This window comes from Enhydra lutris, unplaced genomic scaffold (assembly GCF_002288905.1).
Source record: "Enhydra lutris kenyoni isolate GAN:26980312 unplaced genomic scaffold, ASM228890v2 scaffoldscaffold6, whole genome shotgun sequence".
NCBI lineage: Eukaryota > Metazoa > Chordata > Mammalia > Carnivora > Mustelidae > Enhydra > Enhydra lutris.
The window spans coordinates 23,149,614-23,171,532 of record NW_019154090.1 but is presented as its reverse complement, the minus strand read 5'-3'; the positions used below and the strand labels follow the sequence as shown (position 1 = coordinate 23,171,532).

The window sequence follows — 21,919 nt, the reverse complement described above, 5'->3', positions numbered from 1 at the left end:
TCTAGACTTAGGACGGTGGACTGCTATAGCAGCGGGGCATGAAGTAGCGGGGGATGGAAGAGTGGGTGGGGGAGGGAAGATATTGCTGGATTCAGATGATTTTCCCAGACCTGCTCCTCGGGCTTCACTGGGCCAGATCTCGATGCTCCTTTAATCCATCCTTACCGGAGTCTGCTCTTTCCTGCCTTGTACTCAGAGACCTGACGGAGCTCAAGGCTGAGCATGTGAGGCTTTCGGGGTCCCTGCTGACCTGCTGTCTGCGCTTGACTGTGGGTGCCCAGTCTCGAGAATCTGAGGGATCTGGGAGACTGGATGGCAGTGAGCCAACCCAGCTGCTGCTTCTACTAACCAAGACCCAGGAGCTGGAGAAGGAGGCCCATGAAAGGAGCCAGGAGTTAATGCAGCTGAAGAGTCAGGGTGATCTAGAGAAGGCTGAGCTACAGGATCGGTGAGAAGGGCTGGGGTCTGCTGAGGGTGGTGACTCCCTTAGGGGGACTGAGACAGCTGATAGGGGTTGGGGGTAGGGTGTGAAGAGTGTTCCCCCCACCGGAGGGGAAGGAAGAGGTGCCAGAGGGAGTCTAGTTTGAAGCCATAGTTGGGACCATGTCACTGTCCTCTGCCCTCAGACTGTCTTGCAGCTCAGCTTTTCTCCTATTGATTTACAGACCTAATGGTGGCTGTTGTCTGTCAACACCAACCTACTCCCATTCCCAGAACAGCCAAACTCTTCCATGCTTCCCTGCCTTGGTACATGCTGACCTTAGCCTGGAACGCTTCCCTCCCTACTGCCTCCACCTTATCCTTTAAGGCATGGTTCTGAGAAGCCTTCTCTGAGCTCAGTAGCCTGTTAAATTTCTATGCCCTGGTGTAGCCTTTTGACTTGCTTGTTACAGCATTGATCTCACTGTTTCTCTCTGATTCTTTAGCTTTTTTTTTTTTTTTTTAGATTATGACAAAATAGATTTTTTTTTTTTTTAAATAGTAAGAAGGGCAGGGACCTGAGCGAAGAGCCCCATTTGAATTTCTGGACAGGTTGGGGCTTATACCCCATGGCTAGGGTTGTGTCACCACCTATTGGTGGTGGATGTAAATAGCAGTTTGCTTTGGGTTGGGTTGGGAAGGACTAGAGACCAGCAGTTTGCTTTGGGTTGGGTTGGGAAGGACTAGAGACCATGTCTTAGTTATGTCTGTGTCTCCAGTGCTTGGCATTTCATGTACTGTAGAGTAACATTCAATGAATGTTTGTTGAAAGATATGATGATTAAATGAATGACCATACAGTGAATGAAGGCTCTTAGATATTTTTTATTAATTATTAAGACTTGGAAAAAAATAATTTTAACTCCTAAATAACATTATTTAAGAAATATTTATTTAGGGGTGCCTGGCTGGCTTGGTAGAGTGTGCAGCTCTGGATCTTGGGGTCATGTGTTTGAGTCCCTGCTAGGTGTAGAGATTACTTAAAAAAATATAAAATCTTAAAAAAATACATTTATTTAGCTACCCATAGAATACTAGGTACTGAGCTCCAAGATGTAGCGTTAAGTGACAGAGTTATGTGATGATTTCCCTGAACTTTGAGGTTAATATCACAGAGGTTGACCATAATCTTCCCCAAATTACCCCTTCATTTTCCTTATCAGAGACCCTTGGTCTGGAGGGACCTGGGGACTCTCCCACGTGGCAACTCTGATGTTCTTATTGGCTTCAGGGTGCTTGACTTCAAGACCAAGTGGGGCCTGGAAAGGCCTGGCCCAGGGCTTTCCTTCAGCTCTCGGGCCCTCAAACACGTGCTCCAGCCATGAGATGTGGTAAATCCCTGCATGTGTCTGAGTGCCTTTTGACTCCTGCCTTTCCCCCCAGTTCAAGGCTATAGCATCATGTGGTACTCAGGGAGTACAGGGGCGGGGGTGCCCAGGTGGCTGTGGGGGGGCTGCAGTGGGAGTGTCTGTTGGGGCTGGGGTGTGCTACGTGATAGGCCTGTCCACCTCAGTGGGCCTCCCGGATGACAGTGCTGTGCTCTTCTCTTTAGGGTGACCGAGCTCTCTGCTCTGCTGACCCAGGCTCAGAAGCAAAATAAAGATTATGAGAAGATGCTAGAAGCTCTGAGAGAGACAGTGGAGATCCTGGTACGTGACCATTTGTTCTGGAAAGGAGTTGGGAGTGGGTCTGTAGGTTCCTTGTCCTTTATGGACAGATGATGCGGGATACCAGTTAAATGTGCCTTGATAAAAACCAAAAAAAAAAATAAATGTTGGCTGAGTCTGACAATTAATTAACTCCTTGATTTATTCATTCATCAGTAAATACTGCGTCCCGTCCCTCCTGCATTCCTGAGGAAACTACAATGATGTGCACACCCAAAATGTCCTTCTCAGAGAGAGTGGGACACACATTTCGAGGCACACCAGCAAAGGGTGGGGTTGTGTTAGAGATTCAAAACCTAGTCACATGGGGAACAACTGAGGAGTGTGGCAATGGTCAGCTTGGAGAGAGAAGGGCTTGAGGGAAGACATAATGGCCGCCGCCACAGACCTGAAGGACTGACATCGGGGGAAGGAGTTGGCTTGTTTAATGTTTTCAGGTCGGCACAGGCAGTGTCGGTGACTAGAAGCTACAGGCTGGGACAATTTGTCTACCAGCAAGAGAGGCTCCATAGTTGAGAAGTCTGTCCTGTGGAAGAGTGAGATTCGTATCCCTGGCTTCTCATCTGCCAGAGATATTATCAAAGGGACTCTCTGAAGGTTCGCCTAGTTAGAACCTCTGGCTTAATTCCACATTTCCTTTTGTTTCTTAGAATTTTTAGATCTTTCTCTTTAGGCAGATCCTGAATGACCATCTACATGCAAACCTCTGGTCTTCTTATCCAAGCTGGGATCAGCCAGGACTCAGTAACTTATGCCTTTTGGTTCCTTTTGGTCAGAAATTTGCAAAGTCCGATGTCTGCAATGCCTAGATAATGCCAAAGAGCGAAGTGGGTTCAGTTGTAAGGATTCTGGTTGGTTGCCCAGCGTTGTCATAGTTCATTTTGAGTACAGTAGGGGACACTTGATCTCAATATTAAGGAAACAAGGAGGCATCATAGGGACCACAGGACCCCGAAAAATACAAGTCTCCTCTAGCAGAGGCACCCACTGTTCAACTTCAGAAAATTACTGCCGTGGGGGCCTGGAGGCTGGTATGGCTCATCTGTTAACTTTTTGAGAAAAACCAGAAAGTCAGAATTTCTCAATTCATAAAATCTCTCAAAATCTCTCAATTTATAAATGTCAGTTCAAGTTCTGTGCAGGCCAAAGAAAACACAGCTGCAAGTGTGTGTCTTCAGGCTTTCACTAACAATATGATCAGAAGAAAGTGAGGAAAGCTCTGGAGCTTGGGGTTTCTCTGGTCTAGCCTTAGGTCTCCAGGATCACTTTGATGTTCAGGGACAGCTGCCACCCTCCCTCCCATGACAGCTGACATTCATTGAGCATTTTCTTTGTGCCAGGCACTGTGTTGAGTAACTTACATGCATCTTTTTCATTTAAGCCTCAACACAAACCTGTGAAGTAGTTTCTGTTAATTTTCTCTTTTTTAAAGAGAAAAGAAGCTCAAAGAAGCAGCGGCCTAAGGTTGCCAAGCTAGGACGTGATCGAGTAAGAACTCTAACCTAGGCATTCCCATTTGGAGCTCTGATTTGCTTACTCTGAACTCTTAATCACCACATCCCACTGTCCTCAGAGTCCTGGGACAACAGTAGCATTTACCTGTGGTCAGGGAAAAAGTAGCATTGACTGAAGAGACAGAATGAGCTTCTGATTCATTTGGAGCCTGGAACGGTAGATACTTCTGCAAGTTTGGCTCACAGCTCTGTCTTGTTCCCTGTTCAGGAGACAAATCATGCAGAATTAATGGAACACGAGGCATCTCTCAGTAGGAGTGCCCAAGAGGAGAAGCTGTCTTTACAGCAGGTGATCAGGGATATAACCCAGGTACTGGTAAGCCTTCTGTTTGTGGAAACCGGATCATGGCTCACCGCTCCGCAGGCCTCCTTGTCCTCTTAGTCATGCCTAGGTTTCCATACTCTGAGATGCTTGGGTCTTTGAGGAATGAGTTCTTTGAGTGTCTTTGAGGACGGACTTGCTAAGGGGTAGCTAAGCATTCACGTGCTGGCCCTGCCTACTGGAACAGGCCCTCTTCCTTATTGCCATCTGCAAGTCTCAGGCCAGTGGATGGACTCTGGTCTTTGTTACATCAGTATCCTCTCCTTTCTTCATTTCTTCTTTTGTTAATTGCCTCAGAGAGTACTCTAGCCTTCTTGCTAGTCCTAGGTTTGGGTGACCAAAGGTGAGGGATTGGAGGAACCAATTCTTTTTGCTCTCAGATACCCTCCACCCACCTGTGGGGGAAAGGACGTGAGAAGGAAAACGTCAGGTTTGTCCAGGATGTATCCATTAGTCTTCTCAAGTTAGTCTTCTGTGAGGACTGTAGGCCTTGGTCAGTAGGGTAGTGACTCTGCTGTGTTGGGTTTCAGGTCATGGTGGAAGAAGGGGACAACATGGCCCAAGGCTGTGGTGAGGATTGCTCCTTGGGGTTGGACGCTAGTGGCCTCTCCTCCCAGTTTGATTCCCAGGACCCAGAAAAGGCCCTTACTCTGGTGCGTTCAGTGGTGACTCGAAGATGCCAGGCTGTGCAGGTGAGAATCTGACCATTCCTCCTCAGCCATGGGTATGGGTGTCCAAGCTGCTCTGTGCCCCAGGTACCTTCCTCACCTGGACAGCCCCTTTCTTTCTTTTTTTTTTTTTTTTAAAGATTTTATTTATTTATTTGAGAAAGAAAGAAAGAGAGAGAGCATGAGAGGGGGGAGGTCAGAGGGAGAAGCAGACTCCCCGCCAAGCAGGGAGCCCGATGAGGGACTCGATCCTGAGACTCCAGGATCATGACCTGAGCAGAAGGCAGTCGCCCAACTGACTGAGCCACTCAGGAGTCCCTGGACTGTCCCTTCCACTATGTTGACCAGTCATGAGGTATTTTCAATGCTCCCAAAGTGTTCATTAGAATCTCTCGGTGTCTGCCCAGTTGTCCTTGTGGCTAATGGGCACATTCCGTGTTCCCAGTGGTATGCTTCCCTTGGCATGCCATCTTTGTATAGCACTACACAAAGACAGGCCACCGGAGCCCTGGGAGACCACGGGTAAGCATTCCCGACTCTAAGGGTTCCAGCCACACTTAACCATCTCCGTGACCGCACCCCAGCACACATCTGAAGATGATGGACCCCAAGACTCCAGGCAGCACAGAAGCCCAGTAGTAATCTCTCATCCTCTGTCTTCTTGACTGGCCACGTCTCTATTCCTGGCTTACCCTTATACCAGCCCTCACCCGCCTCACCCAGCCCCACTTTCAGGGGGCTTCATTCTGCCCTCTTGGTCACCATCTCACTTCTGTCCCTCTCCCTCCATAGGACTTAAGGCAGCAGCTTTCGGGCTGCCAGGAAGCTATGAGCTCCTTGCGGCAACAGCATGATCAGTGGGAGGAGGAAGGCGAGGCCTTGAGACAGCGGCTGCAGAAGCTCACTGGAGAGCGGGACACTCTGGCGGGGCAGACCGTGGACCTCCAGGGGGAGGTGGAGTCTCTTAGCAAGTGAGCAGGAGGCTGTTCATCCTTCCCCCGCCCCGCTCCCGGCTTAGTCCTCATCCAGCCATTTACTCACTCCCTGGATGTTTCTGGTTGCCTGACCCTGCCCTCCCTGACCCCCAGGGCTCTCCAGGGCTGTCCTGCTTTGTGTTCTGCTTATCCCTGCCCACTCACTTTGGGGTCTTTGTGATGAGTTAAAAAAAAAAACAAAAAATACCATTTCCTGCTCAAAAGGGAAGATAAGATTTTTGAAAGGAAACAGACACCTCTGTCCTTTGATCCTGTGATGTCTGCTTCCGAGAAGGATTGGAGGTTCCAAGGTTCCTGCTCGTCTCTGGTCTGCTTGTTCCAGGGAGCGCGAGCTGCTGCAGAAGACCAGGGCGGAGCTGCAGCAGCAGCTGGAGGTGCTGGAGCAGGAGGCGTGGCGGCTGCGGAGGACAAACGTGGAGCTTCAGTTGCAGGGGGACTCTGCTCAGGGCGAGAAGGAGGAGCAGCAGGAGGAGCTGCACCAGGCTGTCCGGGAAAGGGAGCGCCTGTACGTGTGCCCGGTCCCCTCCTCCCTGAGGCTTGATTGTCCCTTCAATTCCCATCTCATAGAAAGTGGAGTAAATCGAAGCCTGGCATGCCGTGCATTTCCACTAGCTTACTCTGCTCCTTTTGCAGAAGGCTGAATACAGCAAGTTCACCCAGGCTTTTCTGAGCCCCTCTAAGGGCTGAGGCACTGCGGGGTACAGAAACTAGTAAGACCCAGGCCCTGATCTCAAGCAGTTTGCAGTCTCATGGGGAAAACAGACAAGTAAATAGCAAACTGTAGCATGAGGCCAGATGAAGTATGAGGGAACCAGAGCTTCCAGCTGGGTCCTTTGGACGCATGGGAGTGACAGTTGATAATGGAAAGCCTCATGGAGGATAGGGTGGTCTTTGAGCTGGGCCTGGACATATTTTGATTGGTAGAGAGTGGGAGAGGGGCCGGAGGGACAGATTAGCAAAGATAAGGATGCAGCAGATTCGTGGCATATACAGAGTAGGCTAGGCTGGCTGGAGGGTAGGACTTATCCCAGGTAGTAATGGGAGATGAGTTGGTTAAGAAAGGGAATTCCAGGGGCGCCTGGGTGGCTCAGTAGGTTGAGCCTCTCTGCCTTCGGCTCAGGTCGTGATCTCAGGGTCCTGGGATCAAACCCCACGTCAGGCTCTCTGCTCAGCGGGGATCCTGCTTCTCCCTCTCTCTCTGCCTGTCTCTCTGCCTACTTGTGATCTCTCTCTCTCTGTCAAATAAATAAATCTTAAAAAAAAAAAAAAAGAAAGAAAGGGAATTCCAGCATCAAGAGACCTAGCGAATCTATAAATGCCCATATATAATGTCATAGAAAAAGCAAGGTCTTTCGAGCTGGCGAAAGCTTGGTTAGAATTATGGCTCTGCCGCTTGGGTAGATTATTTTATTTGTATAAAATGGGGATGACAGTATTTACCTTGAAGGATCCGTGGGAAGGTTAGAGTACTGTCTTGCAAAATGCTGGCATAGAGCCGGCATGTGGTAGGTCTTCAGTAACTGGTAGCCGGGACTGTGTTCATCCCCTCTGGTAGATTCCCCTCCTCCCCTGTGCTCTCGCTCCTTGCAGCAGGAGGCACGGATAATGGAATCTTGAAGGACCACTGTAAGAATCATGACTCATGCAAGGAATGGTCTCCCCCATACCAAGGAGAATAGACAATCCACAAAGATAATTATGTTTTTAAATTTAATTAGTGTGAACTGGTAATACATATATCAATATTTATTATGACCTGAAAGTCAAAACTATTGAAAAAGATAAACACAGGGGTGACTGCGTGCCTCAGTCGGTTAAAGTGTCGTGCCTCAGTCGGTTAAAGTGTCCGACTCTTGATTTCGGCTCAGGCCATGATCACGGGGTCTAGAGCTGGGCTTGGAGCCTGCTTAAAAGCCTCTCCCTCCCTCTCCCTCAGCTCCTCCCCAACGTTTCTCTTTAAAAAAAAAAAAAGAAACACAGAGATCCTCTTCTCTGTTTCATCCATCCCATTTCCCTTCCTTCTATAGGCAAACCCTTTTTTTTTTTTAAAGATTTTAAGATTTTATTTATTTATTTTACAGACGGAGATCACAAATAGGCAGAGAGGCAGGTAGAGAGAGAGGAGGAAGCAGGCTCCCTGCTGAGCAGAGAGCCCGATGCAATCCCAGGACCCTGGGATCATGACCCGAGCCAAAGGCAGAGGCTTTAACCCACTGAGCCACCCAGGCACCCCTCTATAGGCAAACTCTTAAACTGCTTTGTTACTTGTCTTTCCATCTGCTTCATGCAAATACATGCATGGATTCTTTTTTTTTTTTTAACTAAATTTTATTGTTTTATTTTAATTTAATTTTTTTAAAGATTTTATTTATTTATTTGATAGAGATCCCAAGTAGGCAGAGAGGCAGGCAGAGAGAGAGGAGAAAGCAGGCTCCCAGCTAAGCAGAGAGCCTGATACGGGGCTCCATCCCAGGACTCTGGGATCATGACCCAAGCCAAAGGCAGAGGCTTTAACCCACTGAGCCACCCAGGCACCCCTATTGTTTTATTTTAAGTAGGCTCCAACACCCAACATGGGGCTTCAACCATGACTCTGAGATTAAGAGTTTCATGTTCTACCGAATGAGCCGGCCAGGCACCCCTATACATACTCTCCCATCCAAGTACTAACCAGGCCCGACCCTGCTTAGCTTCCGAGATCAGACGAGATCAGGCGCGTTCAGGGTGGTATGGCCGTAGACCCCTATGCATACTCTTAATTTCTCCCAATGTGTGACTTTTTTCACTTTGTATGTCATGAAGTTCTTACTGGTTTTTAGGGACCTTCTTCATCCTTTTGCATGGCAAATGTAATCACACTCCTGTTACCTTTTGGGGTGTGGCGACTCCCTGAGATTGCCCCCAGCCTCCTCTCCTTTCCATTCTAGTCAAGAGACGCTGGTGGGCCTGGAAGCCAAACAGTCAGAATCGCTCAGTGAGCTCATCACTCTTCGGGAGGCCCTGGAGGCAAGTCGCCTGGAAAGGGAGTTGCTGAGGCAGGAGCAAACAGAAGTGACCTTGGCGCTGACCAGGGTAGGTGGGCCTCCACCCTTCACTTGCTTGGGGAAGATGAGGGGGTTTTAGAGAGTTGTGTTTCTAGGCAAAGGGCATGTGTCCTGACTCATTCTTCACCTTCCCAAGCAAGACCCTTCGTATTCCCTACATCACTTAGTTGCCTCTGCTTTTGGCCTCTGTCCCTCCCAATGTACTCTCTATGCTGGAGTTAGAATGGTTGTCCAAAGTGTAAATCTGGTGACGTCAGTCTCCTTCCTGTAACCATTCAGTGGCTTCCCAGCTGCTTGGTGACAACTTCAAAGCCCTTTGCATCTGCCCCAAACTGTTTCCAGCCTCCTCCTCTCTCCAGATCCTGTCCTAACTCCCCATCCGCCTCAACTCCTGCCACCTAGCACTGATCACGTTCTCCCGCTTCACCCTGCTCTTTCCTGCCTCCGCTGCTTGTGGACTCCTCTTCCCTTTGGCTGGACTGAGTCCTTCCTCTCCTTCTACCCACAAACTCTTCCTCACCTCTGAACACCCACCTTCGCTGCCAGCTCTTCTGCCAAACACTTCTGATTCCCCCAAACCGAATAAATGTAGTAAATAATTTCCAGAGCACTGTGGGGTTACATTGCCTATGAAGTCCTTGCAGTTCTAGTTGTTTGTACATCCTGATGTCTTTGCCTCTACCGTGAGCTCTTCTCCTACTTCTCGGTGATTGAAGGAAGGAAGGGAGGGAGGGAAAACTTGTTTCGAATGTAAGAGAAGGAAGAGTGTTCTCTGTACAAGGAAAGCAGCAGGTGTTGGGGACGTGAGCTGCTCACCGTGGCAGGAAAGCCGGTGCAAGGCATCCCTTTAACTCTTCTTGTTTTTAGGCAGAACAGTCAGTTTCCGAACTGTCAAGTTCTGAGAACAGCCTGAAGGCTGAGGTCGCCGATCTTCGAGCTGCTGCTGTCAAGCTCAGTGCCTTAAATGAGGCTTTGGCCTTAGATAAAGTTGGACTGAACCAGCAGCTTCTCCAGGTGAGCAAAGACTTCTCTGATCCGCAGGGTAGGTCTGGGCCCTGATGGAAGGCCAGCCAGTGACTGATAAGCCTGATGCCCGTAACAGGGAAGAGTCTGTAATAGATCAGCCCAAGATAGCTCAGCTCCTAAATGTAGTCCTGAAATGAGCAAAAGGAGCATTGGGGGTGCAGAGGACAGCCAAGACTATAACGCCTGGGCTTGGCCATTAAAAATAGTCCCCTTTCACACCTCCAGCAGAACCACCTATGGGCTGTAGGGTAAAATCACCAGGGCCAGGAAGAAGGCCTGCATCCTCTGGAAGGAAGACTAGATGTTTAATCTCATCGCATGAGATAATAGCAATCACCAGAAAAGGATCTGCTGAAGAGCCTACATCTCAAAGAGTCTTCTCTATGGGTTGCAGATGTAACATGGCTCTTCACTACCCCTGTTACCTTGAGCCCTGGGAACGTTCCAGAGTCCCTTTATTCTGAATTCTTTGAGAGTAAGCGTTTTTGCCTTTTAATCACCATCCACAGCATCAACCCACCCAGTGCCTGGAACACAGGCACCAGAGCAAACGAATGCACATAGTCCGCCTCTCCTATAAGCCCTCCTGTGTTCCTCTTTGGAGAACAGAGTCCCATCTCCCTCGGTTTTCTGTCTTAGCACTTGATCCGTAAGCTGTAACCATTGGTCTTTGACGCCTTTCCCGTTCTGACCAGTAGCTGGAACAGGAGAACCAGTCTGTGTGCCGCAGAATGGAAGCAGGAGAGCAGGCGAGAAATGCTTTGCAGCTGGGCCTGGCGGAGGCTGAGAGGGGCCGGGAAGCCCTTCGGGAGAAGAACACTGTCTTGGAGGCTCAGCTGCAGAAGGCGGAGGAGAGCAGGGCTGAGCTGCAGGCAGACCTCAGGGGCATCCAAGAAGAGAAGGAAGAAATTCAGGAGAAGCTAAGCGAGGTGAGAGAACAGACCTGATGCCATTACATGAAGGTATCGCACAAACCCATCGTAAAAGATGAAAACTCAACAGAAATGGTTCAGAAAGTGGGAAGATCTTACTTCCTAAAAATGACCGATATTACTAGTTTGGGGTACATCTTCCGATTTTTTTTTTTTTTTTAAGATTTTGTTTATCTGACGGGGCAGGGGGAACACAAGCAGGGGGGAGTAGGAAAGGGAGAAGCAGGCTTCCTGCTGAGCAGGGAGCCTGATGCGGGACTCGATCCCAGGACCCCGGGACCATGACCCTAGCCAAAGGCAGATGCCCAACAACTGAGCCACCCAGGCGCCCCACCTTCGTTTTTTAAGAGAGTTCCTATAAGAATCCTTCAGTTCCCCCAGCACCTCACACCCTCTGGCTTGAATTAGATGCCTGTCCTAGGTGCTCTACCTCCAGAATATTCCAGCCACCACACCATACACAAGGCACACTGTGGTATAATTATCCATTTATAGTCTCCACTGTTAGACCGAAAGCTCCTTGAAGACAAGGCTGTGTCTTACTTGTTTTTATTCTTCCATCTTTTTTTTTTTAGATTTATTTATTTATTAGAGAGAGAAAGAGAGAGAGTACATGCAAGAGCATCAAGAAGGCGCAGAGAGAGAGGGAGAGAGACATTAAGCAGACTCCATGCTGAGCTCGGAGCCAATGGACCCAACATGGGGCTTGATCTCACAACCCTGAGATCATGACCTGAGGCACAAACCAAGAGTCAGCCACTTAACTAACTGCACCCCTCCCCCAGTCTCCCTGTTCCTCCACCTTTTAACAAAATGTCTTGACACCTAGCAGCAACTCAGTAAATTTTTTTCTGAGCCAGTGGCTCAGCTCAAAGGCCATCTTTCTCCTCTACCAAACTTCTCACTGCCCAAAAAATGATACATAAACCTCCTTTCCAGAGTCCCTTTCTCAGAGACTGATCACTTTCTTCCTGATGTTTTGGGTGTCTTACTCCTTAAGACTAAAAGCTCCTTAGAGGTAGTTCTCTTCTAGCCCTAACACACAGGTCTCGCACAAGAGAGAGCGTGCTTCCTGGCCTGGGAGTTCTGTAGGCTGATGCAGGGAGTAGAATTTGCATGAGTGGGCGACTGTCCGGACTCACAGAGCTGGGTCGGGAATGCCTGAAGGGCCAGTGGCCCTAACCTGGTGATAGCAACCCAGGGGGGTTCCTGCCTCCACTCTGTAGCTTGCCCATTTCTTCCTCCCAGGCCCGTCATCAGCAGGAGGCAGCCTTAGCTCAGCTGGACCAGCTGCAGCAGGAGACAAAGCGACGGGAAGAAGTGCTTGCTCGGGAAGTCCAGGAGAAGGAGGCCCTAGTGCGGGAGAGAGCCGCCCTCGAGGTGCGGCTGCAGGCTGTGGAGCGAGACCGGCAGGACCTCTCCGAACAACTGCTGGGTCTCAGGTAGGATCCAGACCCAGTTCGGACAAGGGCAGAGGGAGCATTGCGAGGTGAGGGGGAGCCAAACCAAGTTCCAGGCCCAAAATATCACAACTCCTAAGTGAGTTTTGAATTTATCGCTGCTCCCTAATTTCTCCGGGTGATCAGTACTTAGAACCAAGTTAAGGGCCCTGATGGGTCAGAGCTCTTCCTGATTCCTGAACCTCACAGCTCAGCCAAGGAGCAACTGGAGAGCAGTCTGTTTGAGGCCCAACAACAAAATTCTCTGATAGAGGTCACCAAGGGCCAGCTGGAGGTCCAGATTCAAACTGTCACTCGTGCCAAAGAAGTCATTCAAGGTGAGACCCCAACTGGAATGGGGATGCTTCATTCCATGGGGATGTGGAAAGCCAGCAAGGCCGTGGGAAGTTTTCAGAGGTCCTGCTGTAGCCAGGCCCAGGGCCTCCGAGATGGGGGTTTGCTCCCGAGGTCTGAGGAGAGGGTAGAAAGAAAGAGGGCAGAGGCCGAGTGGGAGCTCACCCATCTGTGGCATCTCAGGGGAAGTGAGGTGCCTGAAGCTGGAACTGGACACCGAGCGGAGCCGCGCAGAGCAGGAGCGAGAGACAGCAGCCAGTCGGCTGGCCCAGGCTGAGCACGAGGGGCAGACGGCCCTACAGCAGCAGAAGTCAGCCCATGAGGAGGAGGTGAACCGGCTCCAGGAGAAATGGGTAGGTCATGGATGTGGCTGGGGACCGAGAGAGGCAGAGCTGGCCTCCCTTAAGTGGGAACTCCACCTGCTGACTCTTGAGCCAGAATGAAATAAGATTCTATAAGAAATAAAATTCTATAAGAATGAAATCTGGGGACGCCTGGGTGGCTCAGTGGGTTAAAGCCTCTGCCTTCGGTTCTGGTCATGATCCCAGGGTCCTGGGATCGAGCCCTGCATTGGGCTCTCTGCTCAGCCAGGAGCCTGCTTCCCCCCGCCCTCTGCCTACTTGTGATCTCTGTCTGTCAAATAAATTTAAAAAATCTTAAAAAAAAAAAAAAAAAAAAAAAAAAAAAAAAAGAATGAGATCTGAATGGGACTAACCTGGTCTCCAAGGTGCAAAATCCAGTTTCTAGCTATTAAATGAGTAGTATATGGAGAACCCTGAGAATGATTTCTGACATGTAGTAAGCTCTGTATTTGTGTTGGCTGTTATTGTTATTGTTGTCGTTGTTGTTTTGCTATGTATAGTGAGTTAAGCATGGATCTTGGGATTTACGGTTGTTAAACTGGCCCCAGGGTGCAGAGGAATACCTTGGACCCCTTCTTCCCGGTTTAGAACTGTAGTTCTTTTGTCTTTTAATTATATAATTTAGTCCATTAGCTTTGATTGTCCCTTTAGGTACATTTGGATTTATTTCCACCATCCTATGCTGTTCTTCCTGCCTTTTTGTATCTTTTTGGGGTGGGGAGGTCATTTTTCTTAACTTTTAGGGAGTTCAGTTGGATGATTAAGTTGTATTTTTTTCTCAGTTCTTTTTCTCTATTACTTTGGATGGTATATTCTCTTTTTTTTTTTTTTTTAATTTTTGTAGTTGTTTCCTTTAATACTTAAAAATATGTGCCTAAGGGCGCCTGGGTGGCTCAGTCATTATGCATCTGCCTTTGGCTCAGTGATGATCCCAGGGTCCCGGGATCAAGCCCCACATCGGGCTCCCTGCTCAGCAGGAAGCCTGCTTCTCCCTCTCCCACTTCCCTGCTTGTGTTCCCTCTCTTGCTGTCTCTCTCCCTGTCAAATAAATAAATAAAATCCTTTAAAAAATAAAAAGTAAAATACAAATACATACTTAATAAAATCTCAGGTTACTTGGTATGTTTGCTGTTTTTCTGAATGACACAGGGACCTCAGAACATTTTACCTTCATTCACTCCTCCGACCCATTGTACTTTTTTATGCAATGTCTTGTTATAACTAGTTTGTTAACACCATAAATTATTCTGACCTTTTGTTTTATACAGTTAATATTTGTTTTAGATACACTGAAAAATGACATTTTTTTCACTGATCATTCCTTCTTGCGTATTAGACTTTCATTTGATTTATTTTCCTCCTTGAAATAGAATTCATTTGGTGAGAGTCTGTTGGTAATTAATTGTCTGAAAATATTCCTGTTTTACTTTATTCTTGAAGGATAGTTTCACTGGGTATAAAATTCTAGGATGGTAGTTATTTTCTCTTAGCATAGTGATTATTCCATTGTGGGTATCAGGAAGACCTTGATTATTTGGGTGTCAGACCTTCTTACAGTATCCTCCACATATCTTAACTCTTAAATTTTCCGTGTTCATTTTCTTTTTCTATTCTGTGTTGTAGATGATTTTTTTCAGATCTCTCTTCAACTCCCCATTCAGCGATGTCTAATCTGCTATGTAGTCTATTTGCCAAGTTTTAAATTTCACTTACTAAAATTTTTTAAATTTCTAGATAGTGTATTCCATTATTTTTTTCAAATCTTCTTGGTCACATTTTAATCATTTTTCCCTATTTTGTATTTTCATCCTCTTTTATTCTTTTAACACATGAAACATATTTTTATGCTGTCTAATAACACCAGTAACTAAAATCTTTTTGTACCTGATGCTGTTATATATTGTTTCCATTGGTTCTCGCTCATGTGTTTTGTGGTTCTTGACTCTGAGCTCATGTTCTTTAGAAATTTTTCTTTGGGAATCCTTTTAGGCCTCAGGTGAAGGAGTTTTTCTTCAGAAGATTTGCTTTAACTTCTCTTAGGAATTTCCTGGCAGAAGAGAAGGACACTGTTGTTATCCCCATTTTTGTAGATGAGGAAACTGAGGCATAGAAATATGATAGAAATTAACTCAGTTCACTTATTCTAGTAGTGTTGGATTAAAGGTTCTAACATCCCAGAACATCTCATCTTAAAATAAAATTTTAAATTAAAATGATATAAAATTTCTGTTGAAAGTGTTTGGGGTCCCATTCAGGCCCTGCACCCATATGAAGACCAGGTTGTGGTAGACTTCTTGAGGGAGATTTTTTTTTTTTTTTAACCCTGTGTAAAGGTTGAAACAAACAAATGTTCTTATTGTTTCCTTTTGTGGGGTTTTTGTTTTGTTTTCTTTCCTACTTTCTCTCTGCTTTTCTTCCCCATTTCTCTCCTCTTTCATCTCTCTCTCTCAAGTTTATCCTTCTACTGAGGGCACTATAGCCCAGAGATAGGCAAGTTTTTGGTAAAGGGCCACATACTAAGCTTTGTGGACCTTAAGGTCTTTGTCGTAATTAACTCACCCCTGCTGTTGTAGTAGGAAAGCAGCCATAGATAATATGTAACCAAATGAGCATGTTTATGTTCAAATAAAACTGTAAGTGCAAACACTGGAACTTGAATTCCATATAATTTTCACATGTCACAAAGTCTTTTTTTTTTTTAACTTCTTTTTTATCATTAAAAATGTAAAAACTACTATTAGCTCACAGGCCATACAGCAAAGGAGGCTGGCTAGATTTGGCCAGTATGTCATAGTTTGTTGACCTCTGGTTAACCCTGCGGGGGTCTAGCTTTATGTAAGAATCTTCTATTGGACTCCCCACCCATGCCTTCTGTTTTCTTTCTTTCCTTTTTTTTTTTAAAGAATTTATTTATTTATTTGACAGACAGAGATCACAAGTAGGCAGAGAGAGGAAGGGAAGGGAGCAGAGAGCCCGATGTGGGACTCGATCCCAGAACTCTGGGATCATGACCTGAGCTCAAGGCAGAGGCTTTAACCCACTGAGCCACCCAGGCACCCCTTCTGTTTTCTTTTCCCCACATAGCATTAAGGTGAATTTTAAGGTTATTAGGTATAGCAAAGGCCTCCAAAAGAAAGCCAGTTCTGTGCTCATTTACTTCTTTGGATCACAAGTCTTGCCTTTATTTTTGACTTTTCTGAAGTTCCTGCTGGCTTATTATACACTGAAATGTGTATTTAATATTTTATCCAGTATTTTTTGCCATTTTGCAGCTAGATTGTTCACAGATCTTGTTTGTCAGATTTCTGGAAGTGGAAGTTGACTTGTGCTTTGTGCGTATTTTTTATTTGACTCCTATTACAAGGCTGACTTGTTGGCAAGATGGCAACCAAAGTTTGCTTCTTTGGGAGTTACGTGCCTAAAGTAGGGGAGAGTGGGCAGCAGAGAACCAATCTGCTTCCTCATTTCATAGTCATAGTATCAGCCGTGGTTTGGTTGGTTTAAAATGACAAATATTTGTAACTCATATTAGGGAGAATTGTACTTTAGAAAACACTTTTTCATGTATCATTTGACTTTTTTAATCTTATTTGAGTCTCATAAAATTTGATGAGATAGGTAAGGCAGGAGTTAGCAACCTCGCTTTATCGATGGGGAGACAGGCCAAGGGAGAGCCCAAAGACTGTCGGCCGGGGAGGGTGGACCTTCTCTGCTCCAGCCCCCTTCCTGCCTCTTCTCCTCACCCCCTGGGTTCTAACAGTGCTTCCCTCATGTAACCAGGAGAAGGAGCGCTCCTGGCACCAGCAAGAACTGGATAAGGCCCTGGAGAGCCTAAAGAGGGAGAAAACAGAGCTGGAAATGAAGCTGCAGGAACAGCAGGCAGACACGGAGACGATCCGGAGGCAGAGGGAGAAAGAACGGGCAGAGGCAGAGAGCGCCCTCTGCCAGGTGGGAAGCTGGGAAGATCAGAGCTGCGATTTCCCCCACCTCTGACCACTTCCTTTTCCACTCCGGAGCGTGCTGCTGCAGGGGGCTTCCAGAAGAGAAGTACCTGCTCCCTCTCCTGCTAGTGAGCCCTACGACCCCTGAGTTAGCTGCATGTCACACTTCCTGAGGGAGGGCCGATGCTCACCACATCCTGTCAGCTCGCAAACCAGGGACAATCTTTGCACTTCCTGGTTCTTAACAAGCAGGTCCAGACCTCCTTTGGCCCTGGGTCCCCTCCCCATTTGCCGGAAGAGCCCTAGAGCAGCGGGAATGTGCTTGTGGCCTAGCAGGTGAGCACGGTGACCCCTGAGATGGCAAGCTCTCACCTCCCTGCCCCTCCACAGATGCAGCTCGAAACAGAGAAGGAGAGGGTGTCCCTCCTGGAGACGCTGCTGCAGACCCAGAAGGAGCTGGCAGATGCCAGCCAACAGCTGGAGCGGCTGAGGCAGGACATGAAGGTTCAGAAGTTAAAGGAGCAGGTATGGAGGGCGGTCCTGGGCAGGGAGGCAAGGCAGAGCAGCCAGCCCTCTGGTGCTTCTTTGTACCCGGTCCGGGGCAAGGTGCCATCCCAGGACAACCATCAAGGTGCACTGAGCCGTGAATGTGACACATGTGGTCCCTGTCCTCAAAGAGCTCACGTTCTAGTGGCGGAGCATACAAAAATGCACAGATAGAGAATTCATGAGATGATCGCGGGTGGGAAGGAGTGCTTCGAGGGAGACGGATAGGGTGACTGGATTGAGAGTGAGTCACCAGAGGCCACTTTGAACAAGGTGGTCGGGGGTGGGGCTGACTGAGAAAGTGACATTTGGGCTGAGACGTGACGGCTGAAAAGAGTCAGCTGCGTGCAACAGCAGAGATGAGCTCTGACAGCGTTATGCTGAGTGTAAGAAGCCAGTTACAAGAGGCCATGTCCCGTGGGGCCCTTTGTAGGAAATGTCCAGAATGGGCAAAACTACAGGGACAGAAAGCAGATGTGTAGTCAGGAGTGGGGATAGGAATAGGGAGGGTATGGGTAATAAAAACATTCTGAAATGTGGTGACATGTACAACATCAAATCATATGCTTTAACGGGTGAATTGTATGATATGTGGACTATGTCTCAGTAAAGCCCTTTTATTTTTTATTTTTTTAAGATTTATTTGAGAGAGAGAGCGAGCATGCGCACGAGTTGAGGGGGGCAGGGCTGAGGGAGAGAGAGAAGCAGCCTCCCTGCTGAGCAGGGAGCCTGATGCGGGGCTCGATCCCAGAACCCTGGGATCATGACCTGAGCTTAAGGCGGCTGATTAACTGACAGAGCCACCCAGGTGCCCCTTAGTAAAACCCTTAAAAAAAAAAAAAAAAAAAGAGGAAGAAGAAGAAGCCAGCTATTTTTTTTTTAAATTTTATTTATTTATTTGACAGGCAGAGATCACAAGTAGGCGGAGAGGCAGGCAGAGAGAGAGAGGGAGGAGGAAGCAGGCTCCCCGCTGAGCAGAGAGCCCGATACGGGGCTCGATCCCAGGACCCTGGGACTACGACCTGAGCCGAAGGCAGAGGCTTAACCCACTAAGCCACCCAGGCGCCCCAGAAGCCAGCTGTTTGAAGATCCGTTTTGGCAGGGGAAATAGCCATGGTCAGGGCAGTGGGACAGACAGAAAGGGCTCGAGGAGTGCCAGGACAGAAAGGAGGCGAAGTGGCCCCAGCGTGATAGGCTCAGGGTCTAGTGGAGAGGTAGGCAGGAGCCCTTGGTTAGCATGGGAGGAGCTTGGAATTTGTTCTAAGGGCAGTGGGAAACCGTTGGATGGGATTTTAAAAGCAGACGTGATTTGCTACATGCATTTTAAAAAATACTTTAGCTTCTGAGTGGAGAAGTGTGCACGTGTTTGTGCGTGTGCACATGCATGCCAAGGGTGGTGTTGTGGCGTGGAAGTAGGGATTTGCGACGGGAGCCTGCTGCGGGGGTCTTGGTGACGGACTGCGACCAACTCGGGCACTGATGGAGAGAGCTGGGGTGAGCCAGTGTGCTCTGTGGGGGCGGGGACGGACTAGGAGGTGAGGGCCGAGGTGGCATCATGGAAACAGCGTGGATTGCTGGGTCCTGCCTCAGCTTTTGCCACCAACCCATTCGAAAAGCCGGTATTTACATGACACAGACCCCAGTGGGAGCTTTCTCCTGCTCACTATGGTCTTCTCCCTTGTCAGGAGACCACCGAGATGCTGCAGACCCAGCTCCGGGAGGCGCGGCGGGAGCTGGAGCAGGCGGGCCAGCAGAGCAGAGACGACCTTGCTGCCCTCCGAGAAGAGTGCAGGGCCCTGCTGCAAGTGAAGATGGACCTGCAGGGACAGGTGCCTCCTTCTCTGTCCCAGCCCTGTAGCCAGGCTGTCCTGCTCCCTCTGTGCTAAAGGGGAACCCTGGGGCTGCTTGGGAAGGAGAGGAAAATGGAAGGGCACTTAGAGCAGAACACATGCCCTTGGAGCCCTGGGACAGTCATCTCTCCCTGTCGTGACCACAGAACTCAGATTTTCTCAGGCAGCCCCTGTGCCCTTTATTCTTCCCACCCTCCCCAGAGATCCAGTATTTTAATATTCTAAGTTGCTTTTCCTACTCTGATTGCTTTTCCTTCTCAGAATCCCATTATCAGCTGGTGTTCTGATTGTTGGTTTTTTAAAAGATTTTATTTATTTATTTGACAGGGAGAGAGAGGGGGAGAGTACAAGCAGGGGGGAGTGGCAGGCAAAGGGAGAAGCAGGCTCCCTGCTGAGCAGGGAGTCCAATGCGGGGCTTGATCTCAGGACCCTGGGATCATGACCTGAGCCAAAGGCAGACTTTCAACTGACTGAGCCACCCAGGCGCCCCTCTGATTGTTTATGTCAAAAAATACGATCACTGTACACTTGTGCATCTCTTTATCACCCTGCCTTTGGTTATATTTTGGTTATATTCAGCCAAGATTTTGATTTGTGTCTGCCTTGACACAGCAGATGTGAGACTGGGAGACCACATCGAGGCCGGACGGTACAGAGAGAGGGGTGCTAAGAAAGTGTGTAAGCATTGGCAGAAACCCCCAGGGCACTGGAAATGGGCCAGTGGCTGTGACCTCAAAGGACCTGGAGCCCTGGTGAGAAGCCTCCCCCTGCGGGCCCCCTGGCCTTGGTCATCACGTGGTATCTTTCCAGGTGGAGGACTTGAAGTCTCAGCTGCTTTCCAGGGATGACTCCAGGAGGCTGGCGGAGCAGGAGGTTCAGGAGAAGCTGAGGGAGGCCCAGGAGTATAGCCGAATGCAGAAGGAGCTGGAGAGGGAGAAAGCCAGGTAGGTTCGACAGGCTGCAGAGCAGGCTTTGTCTGTCTAGCTACTGTGGTCACTGTGAGGTGGACAGCTCTTCCCTCAGGGACCCAGCCGCTCATGTCTCTAGCCCCGGCCTATACACGTTAGGCACCAGGCATTGTGCCAGGGGCTGGGGACGGCCCCCTGCCTCAGCAGAATTTACCGTTTTGTGGGGAAGATGTTAATTAAGTGATCCCCCAGAGAAATCAGTGCAGGTTATGTTACAAGGCACGGAGGAAAGAAACAGGATGCTGAAGTCAAAATGGGGGGATGGGGATGAACTTTTTTTTTAAGATTTTATTTATTTATTTGACAGACAGAGATCACAAGTAGGTAGAGAGGCAGGCAGAGAGAGAGAGAAGAGGAAGCAGGCTCCCTGCAGAGCAGAGAGCCCGATGCGATGCGAGGCTCGATCCCAAGACCCTGGGATCATGACCTGAGCTTAAGGCAGAGGCTTTAACCCACTGAACCACCCAGGAGCCCCGGGGATGTACTTCAGATAAGATTTCAGGGAAGGCCTTCCTTAGGGAGGTTGCATTTAAACTGATCACTGCAGAGGAACTGGAACCAGCCAGGCAAAGGGGTGAGGGAGAGCTCTGTGGTAGGAAGAGAAATCTCAGGGCCCAGAGATGGCTCAGAACGTGAGGTATTTGGGGACACCGGAAGCACTGTGTGACCAGAGCCTGGTGAATAAGACCCGGGTGCGGGATCTGGGCAAGTCTGTGTCATTGGGGATTTGTGAGCCATGGCCAGGAGTGTGTAGTTTATTTTAGGTTTAGTAGAAGACCACTGGAGGATTTTAAGCAGGGAAATTGGCACGATCCAGCTCAGGGTGTATCAGAAGAGGTAGTGATGGCAAGGAACCTCGGGGATGAGTTAGGGCCATCCGGGGGAAGCATGGTGTGTCTTCTCGGTGATGTAGGAGCTGGAAGCAGGACAGACCCTCTTGTTGAGGCAACCACGGGCAGTAAGACATGTTAGGAGACAGGTGCAGTTGTCTGCCTGAGAGATACTAAGGCTGCACCAGGGTAGGGGGAGTCAGGAAGGGGAGTGGGGGAGGAGCTCAAGGGACGTTGAGGGAGTTGGAGTCCATTATATGTCATTACTGATTGGACATAGGTAGGATAAAGGGAGAACTCTGATGTGGTCAAGGCTGCCAAGTTGGACCACCGGGTGGTTAAAGGTGCCGTTCGCTGAGCTAGGGAGCAGGGCTGGGTGGAGGGGTGTGCAGAAGGATGGGAAGAACTGGACACAGTGAATTTGAGCTGTTGCATAGATATTTCTGGAATCTGCCAGAGAAGAAGCTGAAGCTGAAAGGAGGTATCACGTGCCAGAAGTACCTAGGAGCACTCAGTCGGCGATCAGTAAATGCTGACTTCTGTTGTTATGCTGCCATTGTGATCTTACTATTTCTCTCTGAAGGATTAGTGCCATGTTTAGCACGGTTAGATGAGAAGGTAGTTCTTCATTCCCTGAGAGAATGACCTTAGTCCTCTGGCCTCTCTGCAGCCTGACTCAGTCGCTGATGGAAAAGGAACAGAAGCTCCTTGTTCTCCAAGAAGCTGAGTCTGTTCACCAGCAAGAGCTGAGCTCCCTGCGCCAGGACATGCAGGAGGCCCAGGGAGAGCGGAGAGAGTTCAGCGCCCAGGTACTCCCCGTGCCACTCGTGGGCCCCGTTCCTCGGCAGAGGCCTGCTCCTGGAGTGGAGAAGCCGGTTGCTCAGGACCCTCCCGTGAAGAGGACCGTTCTCTTGTTCCGTATTACAGGGTGTGCTGGGACTGTAGCAGCCCTGGCACGAGGGGCACATCAGGACTAGGCAG

At 48.7% G+C, this 21,919-nt stretch overlaps 1 protein-coding gene across 3 annotated transcripts in view; it reads left to right on the top strand.

The window, feature by feature from the left end:
* Positions 1–21,919, top strand: part of LOC111141398 (centrosomal protein 250) — a 41,514-nt gene that overhangs the window by 5,883 nt on the left and 13,712 nt on the right. For all 3 annotated transcript variants that reach the window (XM_022493915.1, XM_022493914.1, XM_022493916.1), the window contains exons 8-24: positions 197–448; positions 2,033–2,129; positions 3,870–3,977; positions 4,514–4,675; positions 5,444–5,622; positions 5,969–6,151; positions 8,574–8,718; positions 9,558–9,704; positions 10,415–10,645; positions 11,897–12,090; positions 12,298–12,425; positions 12,625–12,794; positions 16,584–16,751; positions 17,135–17,269; positions 18,976–19,119; positions 19,951–20,084; positions 21,609–21,747. In XM_022493915.1, the coding sequence (XP_022349623.1) occupies positions 197–448; positions 2,033–2,129; positions 3,870–3,977; positions 4,514–4,675; positions 5,444–5,622; positions 5,969–6,151; positions 8,574–8,718; positions 9,558–9,704; positions 10,415–10,645; positions 11,897–12,090; positions 12,298–12,425; positions 12,625–12,794; positions 16,584–16,751; positions 17,135–17,269; positions 18,976–19,119; positions 19,951–20,084; positions 21,609–21,747 (2,716 nt within the window). The remainder of the gene's footprint in view (positions 1–196; positions 449–2,032; positions 2,130–3,869; positions 3,978–4,513; positions 4,676–5,443; positions 5,623–5,968; positions 6,152–8,573; positions 8,719–9,557; positions 9,705–10,414; positions 10,646–11,896; positions 12,091–12,297; positions 12,426–12,624; positions 12,795–16,583; positions 16,752–17,134; positions 17,270–18,975; positions 19,120–19,950; positions 20,085–21,608; positions 21,748–21,919) is intronic.